The sequence below is a fragment of the Sinohyriopsis cumingii genome, chromosome 4, assembly GCF_028554795.1.
Source record: "Sinohyriopsis cumingii isolate HCF-2022 chromosome 4, ASM2855479v2, whole genome shotgun sequence".
NCBI lineage: Eukaryota > Metazoa > Mollusca > Bivalvia > Unionida > Unionidae > Sinohyriopsis > Sinohyriopsis cumingii.
Window position 1 is genome coordinate 147,833,595 of NC_142964.1, and position 22,142 is coordinate 147,855,736.

At 34.5% G+C, this 22,142-nt stretch overlaps 1 protein-coding gene across 1 annotated transcript in view; it reads left to right on the top strand.

Moving 5' to 3' along the window:
* The window catches only part of LOC149802301 (uncharacterized), a 197,752-nt gene that overhangs the window by 107,287 nt on the left and 68,323 nt on the right, over positions 1-22,142 (top strand). The window contains exons 3-4 of the mRNA XM_089956728.1: positions 1,187-1,985; positions 6,526-6,662. Coding sequence (XP_089812854.1) covers positions 1,187-1,985; positions 6,526-6,662 — 936 coding nt within the window. The remainder of the gene's footprint in view (positions 1-1,186; positions 1,986-6,525; positions 6,663-22,142) is intronic.

Genomic DNA, 22,142 nt, shown 5'->3' on the forward strand with positions numbered 1-22,142 from the left:
TCAAATATATATGGGGCATCAGGAACTTGAACTGAATGTATAGTTTATGTTGATCAATGCATCATTATAGAACATAAACTGTGCTTACAATAGAAGCAGCATGCTGACAACTTTGAACTGAATTCTCAGAGCTGAAATGTCTAATTTATCAGATAAGATCAAAACATGATTTATTTTCATAGTTATGCTTCCTGCTTTGATAATTTTTAGCCCACTGTTTTCAGCTTAAACATGAAGTCAAACACAAAATATAACTTTTACAGAAGAGCATCCAGAACTTATTCATATATGGAGAATGAAAATAAAAGGAAATATCTATGCAAAGATGTTAATGCTTCATTTACTTCACAATTTTCACGTCAAAGTTACAGTATTAAAAATTATACTGGATGATATCTGACAAAGAATAATGGCAACCATCCAAATTTATTTATTTCCATGGGTATCAATTTGTATGGCTTTGCAGAAGATGATGTTTCCTGTGGCACTTATATTAGTAAATATCAGAACAAAATCTATTACTGTCTTTACAAGCAGATTATTATTTTTTGGGCCTTAGATTTGTTGGTTTGTTGCAGTCCCTGAAATTGTACCCTATGAATAAAACTGACCTATTGAGTGAACAAACGCAATGCCTACTTATATGCATGAGCAAAATATGTTGTATAAAATCAGAGTATTTGATGTTGAAACTTAGCCCCATGTTAATTAGTGTTAATTCTTTTATGTTATGAAAATGTTATGAAAAATGGTTGAAAATGTTGAAATTATGAATATTTTAATTTGTATTTCACATACGGGGCATTTGACTACATAAAAGACTTGAGGATGAATGTCTGACAAGTGTGCATCTAAACCACGTAATGCTGTTTTCACGGCATTAGTAATGGTGGATGGTCCATAGATATAACTAAATGTTTGGTATGTACTGTAGGGCTTTTTGTTGCATTTAATGGCACTAAATTTAACGCATTATTGACTGTATCATGCAGTAGAAATGGAGCAACTGCCTTTCTCAAAGACACACAGAAACAGCTAACCAGGGTTGGCCTAGGTGGGTATCAGATTTGTCGCCCTTGGATTATGAGTCTGTTTGCTTAATCAGCTGATCTACCATGGCTACCTATACAGCAATACATTAGTTGAATTTATAGTTCATGACACTAAATTTGTATTTATCTTGCAGGAGTATGCTCACTGCTGCAGTAGCATCAGGAAAAATTGAGTTAAAGATAAGAAGACGGCGGAAAAAACAAGCCCCACTTCCCCCTACCTCAACAGAACCAGCAGCAAGTTTTTCACGTCAGATCTCCACACCAGTGTTGGATATTGATTCGTCGTCACATGGGACTCAGACATTCCATTCTCGATATTCAAGTCAAAATGGCCTGTCACAATCCTTGAACTGCATCCATTCAGACACTTATCATGACTATGTTAATGAGAGTTCTTTAAATGTGAAGTCATTAAATAGTTCATTTAATAGTTTGACTACATCAAATGATGATGTGTTCATGGAGTCTGCAGTAGAATCTAGTCTTTTACCACAGATGTCTTCCTATTTTGACAAATATTGCAATTATGTGGCTTCCCCATCATCACGAAGAAGAGGTGGGACAGCAGTTGAACTTGAGGAGTCAGAGAATTTTAATGAAGAAACATTTCGAACTCATAGTGCCTCAGCAGTTGAGGATGTTCTTGAGTGGAATAATGTGCCTGTTAATTATTCAGAAATGAATTCTTCAGATCATCAAGACCACACAGGACAAGGGGACATTCTAAAGCTGTTATCCAATTCTAATAATCACTTACATAGCACTATTTATCAATCAGATCCAGACTTGCTAATGTTTAACAAATACCAGAAAAGAAAAGTATCACGCACGGAAATGTACAGACTGCAGAACAACTCTACACCTGGAAGTGAATGTAGCTTGGACGAGCTAGACCAAGGCGGAAACTGTTCGCCACCTGTATCAGGAAAGGTGAGCAAGCTTGACTGTTTCATGAACACAACTTAAATTATCCAGGGCTTAATATCTGTAGCATTTACTTTTCCCAGATAAATGTAATCAAAGCTTTAGTATGAAAAAAGACAACAAATACAGAACAAGCAAGAGCAAACATCTGAAAGTAAACAGTAATATTAATTATAGCTTAGTCACTTACTGTTATTCAGATATCCAAAATGTCATAAATATCCATGTGAACAAGCATTGTTCATGTAAGTGTTCAATGCCATTTAGAAAACGAGGACAAGTCTATTATTTTAAAGCATCAGTATATTCTATGGATGGGGCACAAAGTATGAATAAACATCTATATCAGTCTTGTATGCCACAATCATATACCTAGTCTTGTATATTATGCTCATACATTGAAGTTTTGTATGTCACATAGCCATATACTTAAGTCTGGTAGGTCACAAAGCCATATACTTAAGTCTAGTATGTCACTAAACCATATACTTAAGTCTGGTATGTCACTAAGCCATATACTTAAGTCTGGTATGTCACATAATCATATACTTAAGTCTAGTATGTCACATATACTTTAGTCTAGTATATCACATAGCCATATACTTAAGTCTGGTATGTCACATAATCATATACTTAAGTCTAGTATGTCACATATACTTAAGTCTAGTATGTCACATAGCCATATACTTAAGTCTAGTATGTCACAAAGCCATATACTAAAGTCTGGTATGTCACAAAGCCATTTACTTAAGTCTAGTATGTCACAAAGCCATATACTTAACACTGTTATATTGCATAGCCATATACTTAAGTATACTTAAGTCTAGTATGTCAAATATACTTAAGTCTAGTATGTCACAAAGCCATATACTTATGTTATGTCATATAGCCATATACTTAAGTCTAGTATGTCAAATATATTTAAGTCTAGTATGTCACAAAGCCGTATACTTAAATCAGTATATCACAAAGCCATATATTTAAGTCTAGTATGTCACAAAAGCCATATACTTAAGTCTAGTATGTCACAAAGCCATATACTTAAGTCTGTTATGTCGCATAGCCATATACTTAAGTCTAGGATGTCAAATATACTTAAGTCTGTATTTCACATAGCCATATACTGAATTCTAGAATGTCACAAAGCATATACTTAAGTCTAGTATGTCAAATATACTTAAGTCTACTATGTCACATAGCCATGTGCTTAAGTTTACTATGTCACAAAGCCATATACTTAAGTCTAGTATGTCACAAAGCCATATACTGAATTCTAGTATGTCACAAAGCCATATACTGAAGTCTAGTATGTCACATAGCCATATACTTAAGTCTAGTATGTCAAATATATTAGTATGTCACATAGCCATATACTTAAGTCAGTATATCACAAAGCCATATACTTAAGTCTAGTATGCTACAAAGCCATATACTTAAGTCTCGTATGTTGCAAAGCCATATTCTTAAGTCTAGTATGTTACAGAGCCATATTCTTAAGTCTAGTATGTCACATAGCCATATACTTAAGTATGTTATGTCATATGGCCATATACTTAAGTCTAGTATGTCAAACATTCTTAAGTCTGGTATGTCACATAGCCATATATTTAAGTCTACTATGTCACAAAGCCATATACTTAAGTCTAGTATGCCACAAAGCCGTATACTGAATTCTAGTATGTCACAAAGCCATATACTGAAGTCTAGTATGGGGGCTGTGAGTTGCCAAGTGGTCCAAATTGCTCACCTTTACTGAACACTGCCATCTCACCTCTCTTTGTGGGTTAGAGGGTTTTCGCAGGTTCTTTCTTCACCAATTATACTGACCACCATGTATCACATGCTGAAAAATGGTATTAACAGATACAACAACAACAGTCTAGTATGCTACATTGCCATGTACATGTACTTCAGTCTAGTATGTCACATAGCCATATACTTAAGTCTAGTATGTCACATAGCCATATACTTTGGTCTAGTATGTCACATAGCCATATACTTAAGTCTAGTATGTCACATAGCCATATACTTTGGTCTAGTATGTCACATAGCAATATACTTAAGTCTAGTATGTCACATAGCCATATACTTCAGTCTAGTATGTCACATAGCCATATACTTCAGTCTAGTATGTCACATAGCCATATACTTTTGGACTAGTATGTTACCTACATCATGAATTTCATTCTGCTCAATAACAGAGATCTAGATAAAGCAATGCATTTGAGTATTTGACACATTTAAAAGGACAAAAAAGTCCATAAAGAATCTTTTTAATTTGTTCAAAGGCATAAAATAAATTAATTTTAAGTATTTAGGCAATGTTGTCTGAACAGTTGTTCTGCAGTTAGCATATGTCAGTATTTTCTTATCATGCATCAAGTTAATAAAAACTATGTACCTGAGAGAAACTCAGGTCCATGCACATTTTCATTAACAGTACATGTACAATAATCATAAGAAAAGTCATCAAACGCGGACTTGTAAGTGATTGCACCCAAAATTGGTCTTTATCACTGAGCTGTTTGACATTTTTCTCAGTCACAATAAACATGTTGCTGATTAAGACTCCATTGATATTGTATGTTTTAAAACATTCCCCTCCCAACAGGCAACATCATAATACCACTGCCCAAAAAACCATAGGACTCCTGGATCTGACCTCATTTTGAAATTACCATTGTTTTTACAACTATTTTACATGAGAAAATCTGTAAATTTACTACACCAGCACTAGATCTTATGGAGCCCTTCAGTAACTTGCATCATTTTAAGTAAACTTAATAGCATGAAGTCACTTTTTTTCCTTACAGGGATACCAAATTTTCTTTATTTTGTTCTTGCTACAAACTGCAAAGTTATAGACCGATTGAATGATTTGTCCATCTTAGGAAATAATAATATCTTATCCCAATTTTCTAATCTAAATAGCTGAAAAAATGACAATTTTTACAAAACCTTAAAAATTAAAACTCGTGAAAATAAATGGATTTATGGTATCAATAGATCAAGAGCTAGGCTAAGGTCGGATCAAGTTTTCATGCTTATATGTCAATATTTGTCTGAGTACTGACCCTTGTTTGACTTGGAATTTGTTCCATGTATTCAGAACACATGTTTCCTCAATTGTATCAGATTTTCTTGGGAGTCCATATTGTGACACAGTATTCATTATCATTTATGAGAAAAGTTTCAATGAATCGTAGGTGGAAAACTTCATGATGAAAATGAATATGTGTGTGTTAGAGTAATTTCTCCATTACCCTGTTAGCAAATTTTATCTGTATATCACTCTTTAAGAAGTCTCTGCTCCCAAACCAAAAAAACAGTATACAAAAGATTCATGTAATTAGTTCACAAATGCCATCTCCATGATTGTTGTAAGGTGAGGCCTGTTATGACTAGTATCCTTGATCACATCAAACTTGGATAGACTCTTTCAATGTGCTAGCACCAAACCATCACAAAAAATGAAAATAATAAGAATTATCATGTATACTTGCATAGAAATAAGAAAAAAGAGACATTAGAATGATTAGAAAATGTGTTTCTAATGTGTTTTAGCAGTTCATAAGCCATCATTTTGTGTGTGCATATAAACTATAGTAGACAGAAAATTAAAAAATAATGTGACAGAGGGTCATAGTTTCTATTTCAGGGTTAATGCTGTTTTGAGTTTTTGAGGTATCATCATGATGATAATATTGGACATTAATACAGATCAATTATATTGTATAGAAATGAGATTACCCTGAGCCCATGTAAATCTGTTTTTGTTTCCAATTCATTGCAATACGGAGTAGAAGCATATTTACTGCAATTAACCGTGTTCTCAGAAAAACTACAGAAAGATGGCATATTCCTGGAATTTTTTGCAAGTTGTAACCTTTGCCTTGGCTCTTGGCCATTCATGCATTAGTATTATCAGCATGATATTTTATCTCAGTTGTAAAAATGTGACACTGTGATGATACAGCTTTAGCTTCACAGTAACATCATAAAGTCAGTTACAAGAGAAAGCTGGATGCATAAACTGCGTAAGTTATTTTAGTGATACAGAGTATTTTATTGATATAGAGTATTTTATTGATAGAGTATTTTAGTGATACAGAGTATTTTAGTAATACAGAGTATTTTAGCAATATAGAGTATTTTAGTGATAGAGTATTTTAGTGATACAGTGTTTTAGTGATATAGAGTATTTTAGTGATACAGAGTATTTTAGCAATATAGAGTATTTTAGTGATAGAGTATTTTAGTGATACAGTGTTTTAGGGATATAGAGTATTTTAGTGATACAGAGTATTTTAGCAATATAGAGTATTTTAGTGATAGAGTATTTTAGTGATACAGATTATTTTAGTGATAGAGTATTTTAGAGATACAGAGTATTTTAGTGATATAGAGTATTTTAGCGATACAGAGTATTTTAGCAATACAGAGTATTTTAGTGATACATAGTATTTTCGTGATATAGAGTATTTTAGTGTACAGAGTATTTTAGGAATTGATGTTTAAATTACCAAAGTTTTGCCTTTCTTTTCAGAAGCGTCTCATCACAAGAATGCATCTTCTCAAAGATGACAGTGGTCTGGGTCTGCATATAGCTGGTGGAAAGGGGTCCAAAAGAGGAGACATTGGAATATTTGTTGCTGGCATTATGGAAGGAGGACCAGCTAGCAGGTTGTAATAGAAATTGTCTTATTCCTTCATATTGATGTTTTTGTTAAATACAGCATCTGAATACAATCGATAATGAACAACCATCAATACTTAAAAAATCCTTTTTTTGTTTGTTTGAATCAGAGGTGGGATGATTTGTAATCCTCATGGCGTTTTGGTTATCATTATCTAGGAGATGATCAACAACAGTGTTATTGCCTGGATCGAGTACATAATAAAATAAATAGATCTGAGCAGGGATATTGAATAGAACAACAGAAGCCCCCATATATAAAGGATAACAACTTAATCAATTACAGAAACAAACTGAAATAAAACATGTTATTTGAATGATTCACCTTCTCTTAGAAATCGAGCTATAAACTTTGTGCAAATTTCAATTAGCTATTATGTAATACTGATAAAATAAATTTTAAGATATAATCAAGTGACTGATTTAACTCAAATTGCTGGCATGTCAGCATAATCTGGCTTCTTCCAGTCTTTTTCAAATCACTGTTGGTGATAGGTTTGCGTTGTTGTGTTTCTTCTCTTTCTCTGTCTCTACATGTAGCCTCTTCAGGTCATCAACCATCTTAGTTATACTGTGCTCTTTTCCACTGTGCAGTACAGGTGTGGAGCTATTTTTTCCTTCAAATAAAATATAATACGCAACCCAAATACATGTCATGTTTGTCCCTTCTGAAATCAAACAATATTCCCATTCTTTTTACATCAGATCATCTTATCGTAATTAAGCAGAACTAAGCTAATGGTCAGTTTGCAACCTAATACACACTTACAGCCATATTACCATAAATTAATGTCTTGTCTAGATGCTACTCACATTCCTAATTTGGACCTCTTAAATAAACCATACACCCTGTTGCAGGCTATAAATCACTAGCTGAACATTTATCAGTTGACACATGTTCTTAATGCTAACCCCAGGGAGTCTTGGTTGAAAAGAATTCACAACTTAAGTACACAAATGAATTAATGGTCTTCTCTCCTGGTCCTAACTACATTCATGCTAATTATCAAGTCACTGACATCCATTCCCAGACAAAGAAAATCAATTCTCAACATACATGATACAAATCATTTAAGAAAGATAATTTACTTCTCTGAATTCGTGCCAGAAGAAATGCATAGAATCTTTAGGATACATGATTCCTATAGCTCTGAATTCGTGCCAGAAGAAATGCATAGAATCTTTAGGATACATGATTCCTATAGCATTCAAGACAAATAAATTCTCAGTGCATATCTGAATAATGCATGAAATTCCTACAATACATGATTTCTATTATATTCAAGACAGATGAATATATGATTATTTTCTGAATTCAAGGAAAATTGAAGTATGAATTTAAAACAAATAAATTCAACAATAATTACCAACTTACACCATTGAACATATTGTATGCAATTTAGACCAACCTTGTGCTTTATTGAGACTCACTCTTACCATGTAGCTGAATCTCTCACTTTCATGTACCCTACTTTCTGACACATCTCTTGGGCAATATTACAAGAAATACTTATTATTTCCTGGAGCTAAACTCTGGCTCCCTTTAGAACTTAGAATTACTAATTTAGTGAGGGAGATTACTTAAAGCTTTGAATTTCATCAAGGAACACACACACCCTTGTTTAGCTCAGCTAGTCAGGATTACCTTTTTCAGCTGCCAAAAACTTACTAACACTCCCATCAAAGTCAGAATAACTCTCTCTTGACTGCCTTTATTAATAAGCATTCTGGAAAATATAATTTTATGACACCTTTTTCAAACGGTCCAAGATTTCCCAAAATTTTGGCTCTGGTTTGTCTTAGCTTTGTCATTTCCCACTACATATCTGTCTCACCATTATCAAAAGACCCTAATTAAAATTCCAAACAAGAGAGGTTAACCATTACAAGCTGCAAAGTTATTGCAAGCCTAGCCCCTATAAGTCATATGGCGCTCTGGTGGCCTAGTGGTTAGAGCATCTGCCACGGCTGCAGGAGGTCACGGGTTTGAACTCCAGTTGAGTCATACCAAAGGAAAATGGTATTAACAGCTACTTCGCTAGACATTCAGCATTAAGATGTTAATGTTAGGACTGGTCTGCTTGGTGTCAGGATGATGTGACTGGGTGGGACATTATGTTACATGTCTGCGGCATGATGCCCTAGTGCTAGACATCACTATAAACTGCCACACTGCAGACATCATAGCAATATGACTGCGAAATTGTTAAAGCTACATTAAAAATCCATATCACACACACACATTAGTCATTATGGTTACATGCCATGCTAGCCATGACAGAATGTACTGCAAAATTATTCTAAGCAATTTTCCACCATTACAGTTTGTAACTGGGATGAGGTTCAAACAGATGTTTTATCTCCACTGGTTGCAACCAGCAACTTCATAAATTAGAGGGGCCTCGAGTGGCCGAGTGGTCTAAAGCACTCTTCGTTACAGATCACTGCCATCTCACCTCTCTCTGCGTGGGTTCGAGTCTCGGATTCGGTCAATGTGGGTATGTGAGAAAGCTTGCCAGTAGCTTCTCATGGGTCGGTGGTTCTTCCCAGGGTTTTCTAGGATTCTTCCTCCACCATTAATACCGGACGCCATGTATAGCCTTTCATAAGCTGAAAAATGGCTTTAAACCCCACAACAACAACAACAACATTATCATAAATAGAAGCTGAAATTTAGCCCCTGAGGTCTGTGTCAAGACTAGATATCGGTCATTTCTAGAAATGACCTATAAAATGAAAAAGAAGTTTTAAAAAAAAAACAGTTGTATCTTCAGCATTTTATTCATCCATTGCACATCCTTTAGTGGTCATTGAGTTATTATTTCTTGCCTTGACTTTGGGAGGGGGTATATTTTTTTGCCCGTTTGTTTGTATATGTGTTTGCTTGTTCATTATATCCACAATATCTTGGAACCTATTTCACCTACACTGATGAAAATTATTATGTGGATGTATCTTAGGAAGAGTAACTCGGCCATGCACAGTATTACACATAGATACCAAGGCCAGGGGCATTATGTCCCCCATCCTCCACACATCATTTTAAAGGGACAAAAGAATATAGTAGATAGTAATAATGTGCCATTAATGCTATAAAAGTGAGATAATCTTATTTGTTTTTGCCACTTTTGCCACCTTATATTTGTTGTCTGCACTGTACAATCCTAGGACACTTTCATTTTGTAATAAAAGTTTTATCAGGTGCTTAAGTAACTCATGAACACATTAATATGTTTGATTATCTGATTCACCTGAAATAAGTTGCATTCCTGATTATGCCCTGATTTTGTTTTAGTATTCACTCATTTAGTACCTTTCACATTAAGATAAATCATTGCCACCATAGGCCTTGAAAATGTGCTACACCAATGGCCTTGAAAACAGTCTACACCAGTGGCCTTGAACACAGTCTACACCAATGGCCTTGAAAACAGTCTACACCAATGGCCTTGAAAACATGCTACACCATTGGCCTTGAAAACATGCTACACCAATGGCCTTGAAAACATTCTACACCAATGGCCTTGAAAACATGCTACACCAATATCCTTGAAAACATGCTACACCAATGGCCTTGAAAACATGCTACACCAATGGCCTTGAAAACATGCTACACCAATGGCCATCAAAGACTTTTGGAACTCTACAAATTATCATACAGTTTGAATGATGCCAAACATGTTGTTTTAAAATGGATAATAAGTGCCATCCTAAGTTTTTATCACCTTTACTTTGGGAGGGGGCATAGTTTTTGGCCCATTGTTTTGTATATGTGTTTGCATGTTCATTATTATCCACAATATCTTGGAACCTATTTCACCTACATTGATGAAAATTATTATGTGTATGTATCTTAGGAAGCATAACTCAGCCATACACAGTATTACACATAGATACCAATGCCATTGACCACTGCTAGCACCAAAATAGAAATAGATGGACATGCACTAAATAAAGCTAGTATGTGTATTTTCTATTTTTTTTGTGAGCAAATATTGTGCCCAAAGGGTCTAGATTTGGGGGACAATGCACAAAAATGCACAAAATCCCTGATCATGCTCTTAAGTTGCAACTCTGTATACTAAATCTAGGTCACTGTGACCAAATATTTCATGCTTGGGTGACTTTTTGAAAATTTTCAGAAATTTGTTTCTTAATCCTGATTATCATGGGCCCTGTTTCACCTGCATTCATGAACATTGACACTACCATCATTCCATTCACCTGTCTGCTGCACCTAAGAATTGACCAATCACGTGTCAGCATTAATTGGTTGTTGTTGTTGTTGTAGGGTTTAACGCCATTTTTCAGCACACGATAGGCTATACATGACGGCCAGTATTAATGGTGAAGGAAGAACCCAGGAAATCCCTGGAAAGAACCACCGACCCTCGAGAAGCTACTGGCAAGCTTTCTCACATACCCACATTAATTGGTGATAAGGTCTAATTCACTGTACACATCAAACTTAGTAGGCAGCTGACCATATTTTAGTTGAATTATATAACTTTGAACATCAGTATCTAAGGGCCAACTTTTAAGTTAAACTCATCATGAGCACTATCGTCAACAGATTTGAATAACAAATATAAGAAATGAATATGCTGATGATGTAGGGTCAAGGTCAATTGGTATAAAGTATAACTCAGCTATATCATAGGGTGTCATCTTGACAATTGGTATCAAGTATTACTCAGCTACACCATAGGGTGTCATCTTGACAAGGTCAGTTGGTATCAAGTATAACTCGGCTATACCATGGGGTGTCATCTTGACAGTTGGTATAACTCAGCTATACCATGGGGTGTCATGTTGACAGATGGTATCAAGCATAATTCAGCTACACCATAGGGTGTTATCTTGACAATTGGTGTCAGGTATTGCTCAGCTATACCAAAAAAGGTTACATTTACGTAATTTTCAAACTTGGATGACTTCGTATTTTCTGCTATTTGTTCATTATGCTCTAAATATCTTGCACTCAATTTTGTCTGAGCTCATGAAATTTAGTATGTAGATCAGTGTTGTCCAACCCTTTTGACACCAAGGGCCACTGAAAATTGTTTTTCTTGAAGCTGAGGGCCACAGCAGGAAACTGAAAAGCAATGACTATATAGCTGATCGAGCTCTGGCGGGTCATTTAAAATCAGCCTGCGTGCCACGGGTTGGACAGCACTTATGTAGATGCAGCATAGCAACACAGCCATACAAAAGGGAGGTCACTATGACCTAACTATCATGCTTGAGTGACTTAAGTATTTTCAGGTATTCATTTATTACACCCTCAATGTCTTAGACCCTATTTTACCAATGTGTGAAAATTGGCATGTCATTGCATGTTTCACAGGAATTCAGGCATGTAAAAACAAGATCACTGTGATCTGTTTTTCACACTCAAGCAACTTTTGTATTTTTAACCATTCATTCAATGTGCTCTTAAGAACCTGCACTCATGAAAATTTTTATGAAGGTACATCTTACATCCTGAATATCATGGGCCCTGTTTCACCTGCATTCATGAACATTGACACTACCATCACTCAATCCACCTGTCTGCTGTACCTAAGAATTGACCAAACACGTGTCAGCATTAATTGGTGATAAGGTCTAATTCACTGTGCACATTTTACTTAGTAGGCAGCTGACCATATTTTAGTTGAATTATATAACTTTGAACATGAGTATCTAAGGGCAAACTTAAAGACCTAACAGTGTTTCCTACCTTAAATACTTTCAGCATGTTTTTTATGTTTTCTAATTTCATGGTGTTTAGTTTTGTAATCATATCATTATATATGTTTTTTATGTTATAGGTGTTAGAGCTTCTAAAGATTAGGCGCTATACAAAGTCCTCATTATTATTATTATTATTATTATTATTGTTATTGTTATTATCTCAGGGATAGGTTAGAGTGTCCGCCTCAAATGCGGGAGGTCGTGGGTTTGTTCCCCAGCTGAGTCATACGAAAGACTTACAAAAATGGTACTAACAGCTGCCTCACCTGGCACTCAGCATCAAGAGGTTAGTGTTAGGACTGGTTGGCCTGGTGTCAGGATAATGTGACTGGGTGGGACATAATGCTACATGTCTGCGGCATGATGCCCCAGTGCTAGACATCACTATAAACTGCCACATTGCAGACATCGTAGCGATATGACTGAAAAATTGTTAAAGCTACGTTAAAAATCCAAATCACATCACATCACATCTCAGGGATAGTAACTAAGTCATATGAAAACTAGGTCACTCTGACTTAATTTGCAGACTTAGAGTGATTTATGTATTACAGATATTTGTTCATTATGTTCTCGATATCTTGGACTCTTTTTCACCTCTGTCATGAATTTTGTTATGTGGATGCATATCAGCAAGGGTAACTCAACTTTACTAAAAGTTTGTTACTAGGACATAATTTTCATGCTTGAGTGACTTTTGTATATTCAGTTATCTATTCCTCATTCCTGCACTTATTTTAGACTCTACTTCACCTTCACTCATGAAAATGAAAAATTTCAAATTAATAATAAGTTATTAACCTTTGTGACTCACATTGTTATCTCAGATTGCTAATACAGGCATTATTGCTGAAAAAATGTGCAAACACCATTTGGGACTGAGTTTATTAATGTATATGTTTCTAAAGTGTACACGTGCGGGTGGGGGAGGGCAGAAAAGGTTCATTGACTCTTCTACATGTAGTAAGAGTTTACTGATCAAAGTAGGAGTCTCTTTGAATCAATGTTTAGCATTCCAGAATTGTTGAGACGGAAGGATGCATTTGATCATAATGAGAAGTTAAATATACTGTTGAGTGCTGATATTAACTGTACCTGAAAATAAAGTAGAGAAAATTAATTCAGTCTTTTAATAGACTTGAGCTGAGATCACTCAGTAGTGAAAGTAGCATTTGAATTTTTAGAATGGCTAAGACATTTCATGCACATGTAGAATTTTTTTTAAAATATTGTTTACCTCCACAGAGAAGCTTGCATCAAAGATTGGTCTATGCTGAGAGATAAAGTTTGATTTTGAGTATTTAGAAATTGAAAGGCATTGAATTTGTAATATTATGGTGTTTCCATAACTTTACAATGGGGATTGATAAGTATCACGAGTCTATCCAAAACAACAGACTACAGTAGTTCCAAATATGCATTTACAATTAAGTTACAGGCAATATTCTGGTTCTATTTGTGGATAACAAGGTATAATAAATAATGAATACCTTCTATCTACCTCTATGATGCCTTTTAATCAGTCATTCAGATATGATAACTCTTGGGAGGGATTAGTCTGCAAGTTTGCCACATTCCCTGGAAAAGAATATTTTGGCAGAGAAGGGAAGATAGTCCTTAATGGTCTCTACTACACCAGGCCAATGCAGATTCCCTGTTCCAGCTTTAGGGAACTTCATTATTGGACTTGTTTGCTACAATGCTTAAGAACAAACTCCACTTTTGTGTTTCCCAGTCCCCTTCCAAAGGGCCTGAGCAGCGGATGTTTTTAGACTAAAGTGGGATTGTCTGTTCGCTTACCCCTTCCTATACTCTTCAAGATGATACCTCTGGTACTTCACAAAGTCAGGGACTCCACTGCTCAGCTAATTTTGATAGCCCCTTTGTGGCCCCATCAATCATGGTTCGGCAATCTTCTCAACTTGTTAGTAGACCATCACAGAACATTACTTTCCTACACAACAGCCCACAGACTGCTCCACCTTTGTGTTCGAATCATGTCAAATGATCTCTCTGCAAAGAGTAGTTTCTGAACAAAGTTGCATCACTCAGTCCAGGAGATGATCTATGTCTAAGGTGTACATAGCCAAATGGAGAATCTTTTGTGATTTATGGTACAAAATGTGTCAGTTAGCTGTCCCTTTATGAGCACAGTGGCTGATTTTTTCTCTTTCTTTTAGAAGAGAAACAGTGTTCAGTTTCTACTGTCAGGAATTATGTTATATAGCAGCCCTATCCAACACTCTTTATTTTTAAAAAGTCCAGGTCATTGGGACCCACTGTCACTTAGCAGACCTAATCAATTGTTTTGAGCTGCAAAGACCAATGTCTCACTCTAAAATGCCTAATTGTAATCTTTCTTTTGTCTTGTAGTTTCTAAAAATCCTTGGAGTTAAACTTCCTTCAAGAACCTTACCGTCAAGAATGTTTTCTTGCTCTCCTTAGAGGCCATGAGACAAAGGAGTGAGCTTTATGATCTCTCCATAGAGCTGTATAAGGTTCAGTGGAAATTATTAGTTAATTTCCCGCTTCTGCCATCTAGATTTTTTTTTATTATAGCAAAAAGCCATCTTCCATCTGCTGCTCCACTCTTGATTGAAATTCCAAGTCTTGGAATGTTGAGGATGACCAGGACATACTTTTTATGTCCAGTTAGGGCTTTTCTGTTTTATTTGGCAGCTGTTACAGAGAGAAGAAAGGGTTACAGAGGAATCATTAAAGTTTCATCTGGTATATCAATTTACACCATTTTAAGGTGGATTGCAATAACTGCTAAAGAGCTTATCAGTCTCTTCCTGAGAATGACCTTCCATTCATAAAAATTAAAGCCCATGAGGTTTTGAGCCATTGTTAACCTCATGGGCTTATCTAACTCATTCATCACTGGAGGATGTGATGAAGGACACACAGTACTAATGATACGGAAAAATGGGAACCAGCTTGGAAATGGGTGAACATAAAATATAGTAAATATGGGTTTGGCTGAACAGGATTGGTTAATAATGTAAGTTATGTTTTAGGAAAAATAATCTTTTCAGAGATTATCCTAGTTGTAAGTGAAATTTTATTTTAGAGACATTGTTTTATTGATAGCATTTCAGTCCTTTAACAGTCTTGAGTTTGGAACACTCATTACTAAAACTCTTTGGTGCGGAATTGAAAGCATATGTTTCAAACACATGCAGGTCCAGAAAATGCCGCGGCTCATATCTTTTCCTCAACACAGAAATTGACATCCAGGTTTCATCTATACTGATAGGTTTGATCATGAGCACTCAAAAATTTTAAATTATTGAATTTTTAATATTATAGTGTTTGCATAGGTTTACTATGGGAACTGAATTAATACCATGAGTCCTGAAAGCTGCATTTTGGAGATCTCACACCACTACCATCTCTTTTTACCTTTGCTCATTTGGTCACCAAAGCAAAAGCATATTTTCCTTAGGTCCAATTGTCATAAATGTATCTCAAAAAGTGGCCAGTTCAGATACCATCTGGCAGTAGTCTTCTATTCTACAATGAGGTGTCAGTATTCCTTGTGTTTGTTTTTCTTTTACTAGTTGTGGGATCATCAGCCTTGCACCAAACTGACAAATTCAGCTATAATATTGAATGATTTACTTCATTTACTGAAATTAAAATATTGGGGGGAAGGGGGAATAAAATAATTTTAATGATATAACATTTCCCTGTTGCTATTGCCAGATTCCCTCCTCGCCCCCCCCCCCCCCCCCCCAGTTTAGGCTGCACCCTAAAATATACATGTATCAAAAGAGTGTTGTACATCATGTTTTGAAAAACAGTCAATCTTTAATATCTGGGTGAGTGTCCATTAATCCACGATTTTTTGTTATCTTGTGTAAGTGATGCATATGCAAGCAGTGTTTGGTTGATATTATAAGTGTAAACATGACTTTAATATCACTACATGTATCATTTGAGTGATGGAGGGAGTATAACTATTAGTGTAAACATGACTTTAATATCACTACATGTATCATTTGAGTGATAGAGGGAGTATAACTATTAGTGTAAACATGACTTTAATATCACTACATGTATCATTTGAGTGATGGAGGGAGTAAAACTACTAGTGGAAAGCATGACTTTAATATCACTACATGTATCATTGAGTGATGGAGGGAGTATAACTATTAGTGTAAACATGACTTTAATATCACTACATGTATCATTTGATGGAGGGAGTAAAACTATTAGTGTAAACATGACTTTAATATCACTACATGTATCATTTGATGGAGGGAGTATAACTATTAGTGTAAACATGACTTTAATATCACTACATGTATCATTTGAGTGATGGAGGGAGTATAACTATTAGTGTAAACATGACTTTAATATCACTACATGTATCATTTGATGGAGGGAGTATAACTATAAGTGTAAACATGACTTTAATATCACTACATGTATCATTTGAGTGATGGAGGGAGTATAACTATTAGTGTAAACATGACTTTAATATCACTACATGTATCATTTGAGTGATAGAGGGAGTATAACTATTAGTGTAAACATGACTTTAATATCACTACATGTATCATTTGAGTGATGGAGGGAGTAAAACTACTAGTGGAAAGCATGACTTTAATATCACTACATGTATCATTGAGTGATGGAGGGAGTATAACTATTAGTGTAAACATGACTTTAATATCACTACATGTATCATTTGATGGAGGGAGTAAAACTATTAGTGTAAACATGACTTTAATATCACTACATGTATCATTTGATGGAGGGAGTATAACTATTAGTGTAAACATGACTTTAATATCACTACATGTATCATTTGAGTGATGGAGGGAGTATAACTATTAGTGTAAACATGACTTTAATATCACTACATGTATCATTTGATGGAGGGAGTATAACTATAAGTGTAAACATGACTTTAATATCACTACATGTATCATTTGAGTGATGGAGGGAGTATAACTATTAGTGTAAACATGACTTTAATATCACTACATGTATCATTTGAGTGATAGAGGGAGTATAACTATTAGTGTAAACATGACTTTAATATCACTACATGTATCATTTGAGTGATAGAGGGAGTATAACTATTAGTGTAAACATGACTTTAATATCACTACATGTATCATTTGAGTGATAGAGGGAGTATAATTATTAGTGTAAACATGACTTTAATATCACTACATGTATCATTTGAGTGATGGAGGGAGTATAACTATTAGTGTAAACATGACTTTAATATCACTACATGTATCATTTGAGTGATGGAGGGAGTATAACTATTAGTGTAAACATGACTTTAATATCACTACATGTATCATTTGAGTGATGGAGGGAGTATAACTATTAGTGTAAACATGACTTTAATATCACTACATGTATCATTTGAGTGATGGAGGGAGTATAACTATTAGTGTAAACATGACTTTAATATCACTACATGTATCATTGAGTGATGGAGGGAGTAAAACTATAAGTGTAAACATGACTTTAATATCACTACATGTATCATTTGAGTGATGGAGGGAGTAAAACTATTAGTGGAAAGCATGACTTTAATATCACTACATGTATCATTGAGTGATGGACGGAGTATAACTATAAGTGTAAACATGACTTTAATATCACTACATGTATCATTTGAGTGATGGAGGGAGTATAACTATTAGTGTAAACATGACTTTAATATCACTACATGTATCATTTGAGTGATGGAGGGAGTAAAACTATTAGTGTAAACATGACTTTAATATCACTACATGTATCATTTGATGGAGGGAGTATAACTATTAGTGTAAACATGACTTTAATATCACTACATGTATCATTTGAGTGATGGAGGGAGTATAACTATTAGTGTAAACATGACTTTAATATCACTACATGTATCATTTGAGTGATGGAGGGAGTATAACTATTAGTGTAAACATGACTTTAATATCACTACATGTATCATTGAGTGATGGAGGGAGTAAAACTATAAGTGTAAACATGACTTTAATATCACTACATGTATCATTTGAGTGATGGAGGGAGTAAAACTATTAGTGTAAACATGACTTTAATATCACTACATGTATCATTTGAGTGATGGAGGGAGTATAACTATTAGTGGAAAGCATGACTTTAATATCACTACATGTATCATTTGAGTGATGGAGGGAGTATAACTATTAGTGGAAAGCATGACTTTAATATCACTACATGTATCATTTGAGTGATGGAGGGAGTATAACTACTAGTGGAAAGCATGACTTTAATATCACTACATGTATCATTTGAGTGATGGAGGGAGTATAACTATTAGTGTAAACATGACTTTAATATCACTACATGTATCATTGAGTGATGGAGGGAGTATAACTATTAGTGTAAACATGACTTTAATATCACTACATGTATCATTTGATGGAGGGAGTATAACTATTAGTGGAAAGCATGACTTTAATATCACTACATGTATCATTTGAGTGATGGAGGGAGTATAACTATTAGTGGAAAGCATGACTTTAATATCACTACATGTATCATTTGATGGAGGGAGTATAACTATTAGTGGAAAGCATGACTTTAATATCACTACATGTATCATTTGAGTGATGGAGGGAGTATAACTATTAGTGTAAACATGACTTTAATATCACTACATGTATCATTGAGTGATGGAGGGAGTAAAACTACTAGTGGAAAGCATGACTTTAATATCACTACATGTATCATTTGAGTGATGGAGGGAGTATAACTATTAGTGTAAACATGACTTTAATATCACTACATGTATCATTTGAGTGATGGAGGGAGTATAACTATTAGTGTAAACATGACTTTAATATCACTACATGTATCATTTGAGTGATGGAGGGAGTAAAACTATTAGTGTAAACATGACTTTAATATCACTACATGTATCATTTGAGTGATGGAGGGAGTAAAACTATTAGTGTAAACATGACTTTAATATCACTACATGTATCATTTGAGTGATGGAGGGAGTATAACTATTAGTGTAAACATGACTTTAATATCACTACATGTATCATTGAGTGATGGAGGGAGTATAACTATTAGTGTAAACATGACTTTAATATCACTACATGTATCATTTGAGTGATGGAGGGAGTATAACTATTAGTGTAAACATGACTTTAATATCACTACATGTATCATTTGAGTGATGGAGGGAGTATAACTATTAGTGTAAACATGACTTTAATATCACTACATGTATCATTGAGTGATGGAGGGAGTATAACTATTAGTGTAAACATGACTTTAATATCACTACATGTATCATTTGAGTGATGGAGGGAGTATAACTATTAGTGTAAACATGACTTTAATATCACTACATGTATCATTTGAGTGATGGAGGGAGTATAACTATTAGTGTAAACATGACTTTAATATCACTACATGTATCATTTGAGTGATGGAGGGAGTAAAACTACTAGTGGAAAGCATGACTTTAATATCACTACATGTATCATTTGAGTGATGGAGGGAGTATAACTATTAGTGTAAACATGACTTTAATATCACTACATGTATCATTTGAGTGATGGAGGGAGTAAAACTATTAGTGTAAACATGACTTTAATATCACTACATGTATCATTTGAGTGATGGAGGGAGTATAACCATTAGTGTAAACATGACTTTAATATCACTACATGTATCATTGAGTGATAGAGGGAGTATAACTATTAGTGTAAACATGACTTTAATATCTCTACATGTATCATTTGAGTGATGGAGGGAGTAAAACTACTAGTGGAAAGCATGACTTTAATATCACTACATGTATCATTTGATGGAGGGAGTATAACTATTAGTGTAAACATGACTTTAATATCACTACATGTATCATTTGAGTGATGGAGGGAGTAAAACTACTAGTGGAAAGCATGACTTTAATATCACTACATGTATCATTTGAGTGATGGAGGGAGTATAACTATTAGTGTAAACATGACTTTAATATCACTACATGTATCATTTGAGTGATGGAGGGAGTATAACTATTAGTGTAAACATGACTTTAATATCACTACATGTATCATTTGAGTGATGGAGGGAGTATAACTATTAGTGTAAACATGACTTTAATATCACTACATGTATCATTTGAGTGATGGAGGGAGTATAACTATAAGTGTAAACATGACTTTAATATCACTACATGTATCATTTGAGTGATGGAGGGAGTATAACTATTAGTGTAAACATGACTTTAATATCACTACATGTATCATTGAGTGATGGAGGGAGTAAAACTACTAGTGTAAACATGACTTTAATATCACTACATGTATCATTTGAGTGATGGAGGGAGTATAACTATTAGTGTAAACATGACTTTAATATCACTACATGTATCATTGAGTGATGGAGGGAGTATAACTATTAGTGTAAACATGACTTTAATATCACTACATGTATCATTTGAGTGATGGAGGGAGTAAAACTACTAGTGGAAAGCATGACTTTAATATCACTACATGTATCACTTGATGGAGGGAGTATAACTACTAGTGGAAAGCATGACTTTAATATCACTACATGTATCATTTTAGTGATGGAGGGAGTAAAACTACTAGTGGAAAGCATGACTTTAATATCACTATATGTATCATTTGAGTGATGGAGTAAAACTACTAGTGTAAACATGACTTTAATATCACTACATGTATCATTTGAGTGATGGAGGGAGTATAACTATTAGTGTAAACATGACTTTAATATCACTACATGTATCATTGAGTGATAGAGGGAGTATAACTATTAGTGTAAACATGACTTTAATATCTCTACATGTATCATTTGAGTGATGGAGGGAGTAAAACTACTAGTGGAAAGCATGACTTTAATATCACTACATGTATCATTTGATGGAGGGAGTATAACTATTAGTGTAAACATGACTTTAATATCACTACATGTATCATTTGAGTGATGGAGGGAGTAAAACTACTAGTGGAAAGCATGACTTTAATATCACTACATGTATCATTTGAGTGATGGAGGGAGTATAACTATTAGTGTAAACATGACTTTAATATCACTACATGTATCATTTGAGTGATGGAGGGAGTATAACTATTAGTGTAAACATGACTTTAATATCACTACATGTATCATTTGAGTGATGGAGGGAGTATAACTATTAGTGTAAACATGACTTTAATATCACTACATGTATCATTTGAGTGATGGAGGGAGTATAACTATAAGTGTAAACATGACTTTAATATCACTACATGTATCATTTGAGTGATGGAGGGAGTATAACTATTAGTGTAAACATGACTTTAATATCACTACATGTATCATTGAGTGATGGAGGGAGTAAAACTACTAGTGTAAACATGACTTTAATATCACTACATGTATCATTTGAGTGATGGAGGGAGTATAACTATTAGTGTAAACATGACTTTAATATCACTACATGTATCATTGAGTGATGGAGGGAGTATAACTATTAGTGTAAACATGACTTTAATATCACTACATGTATCATTTGAGTGATGGAGGGAGTAAAACTACTAGTGGAAAGCATGACTTTAATATCACTACATGTATCACTTGATGGAGGGAGTATAACTATTAGTGTAAACATGACTTTAATATCACTACATGTATCATTGAGTGATGGAGGGAGTATAACTATTAGTGTAAACATGACTTTAATATCACTATATGTATCATTTGAGTGATGGAGGGAGTAT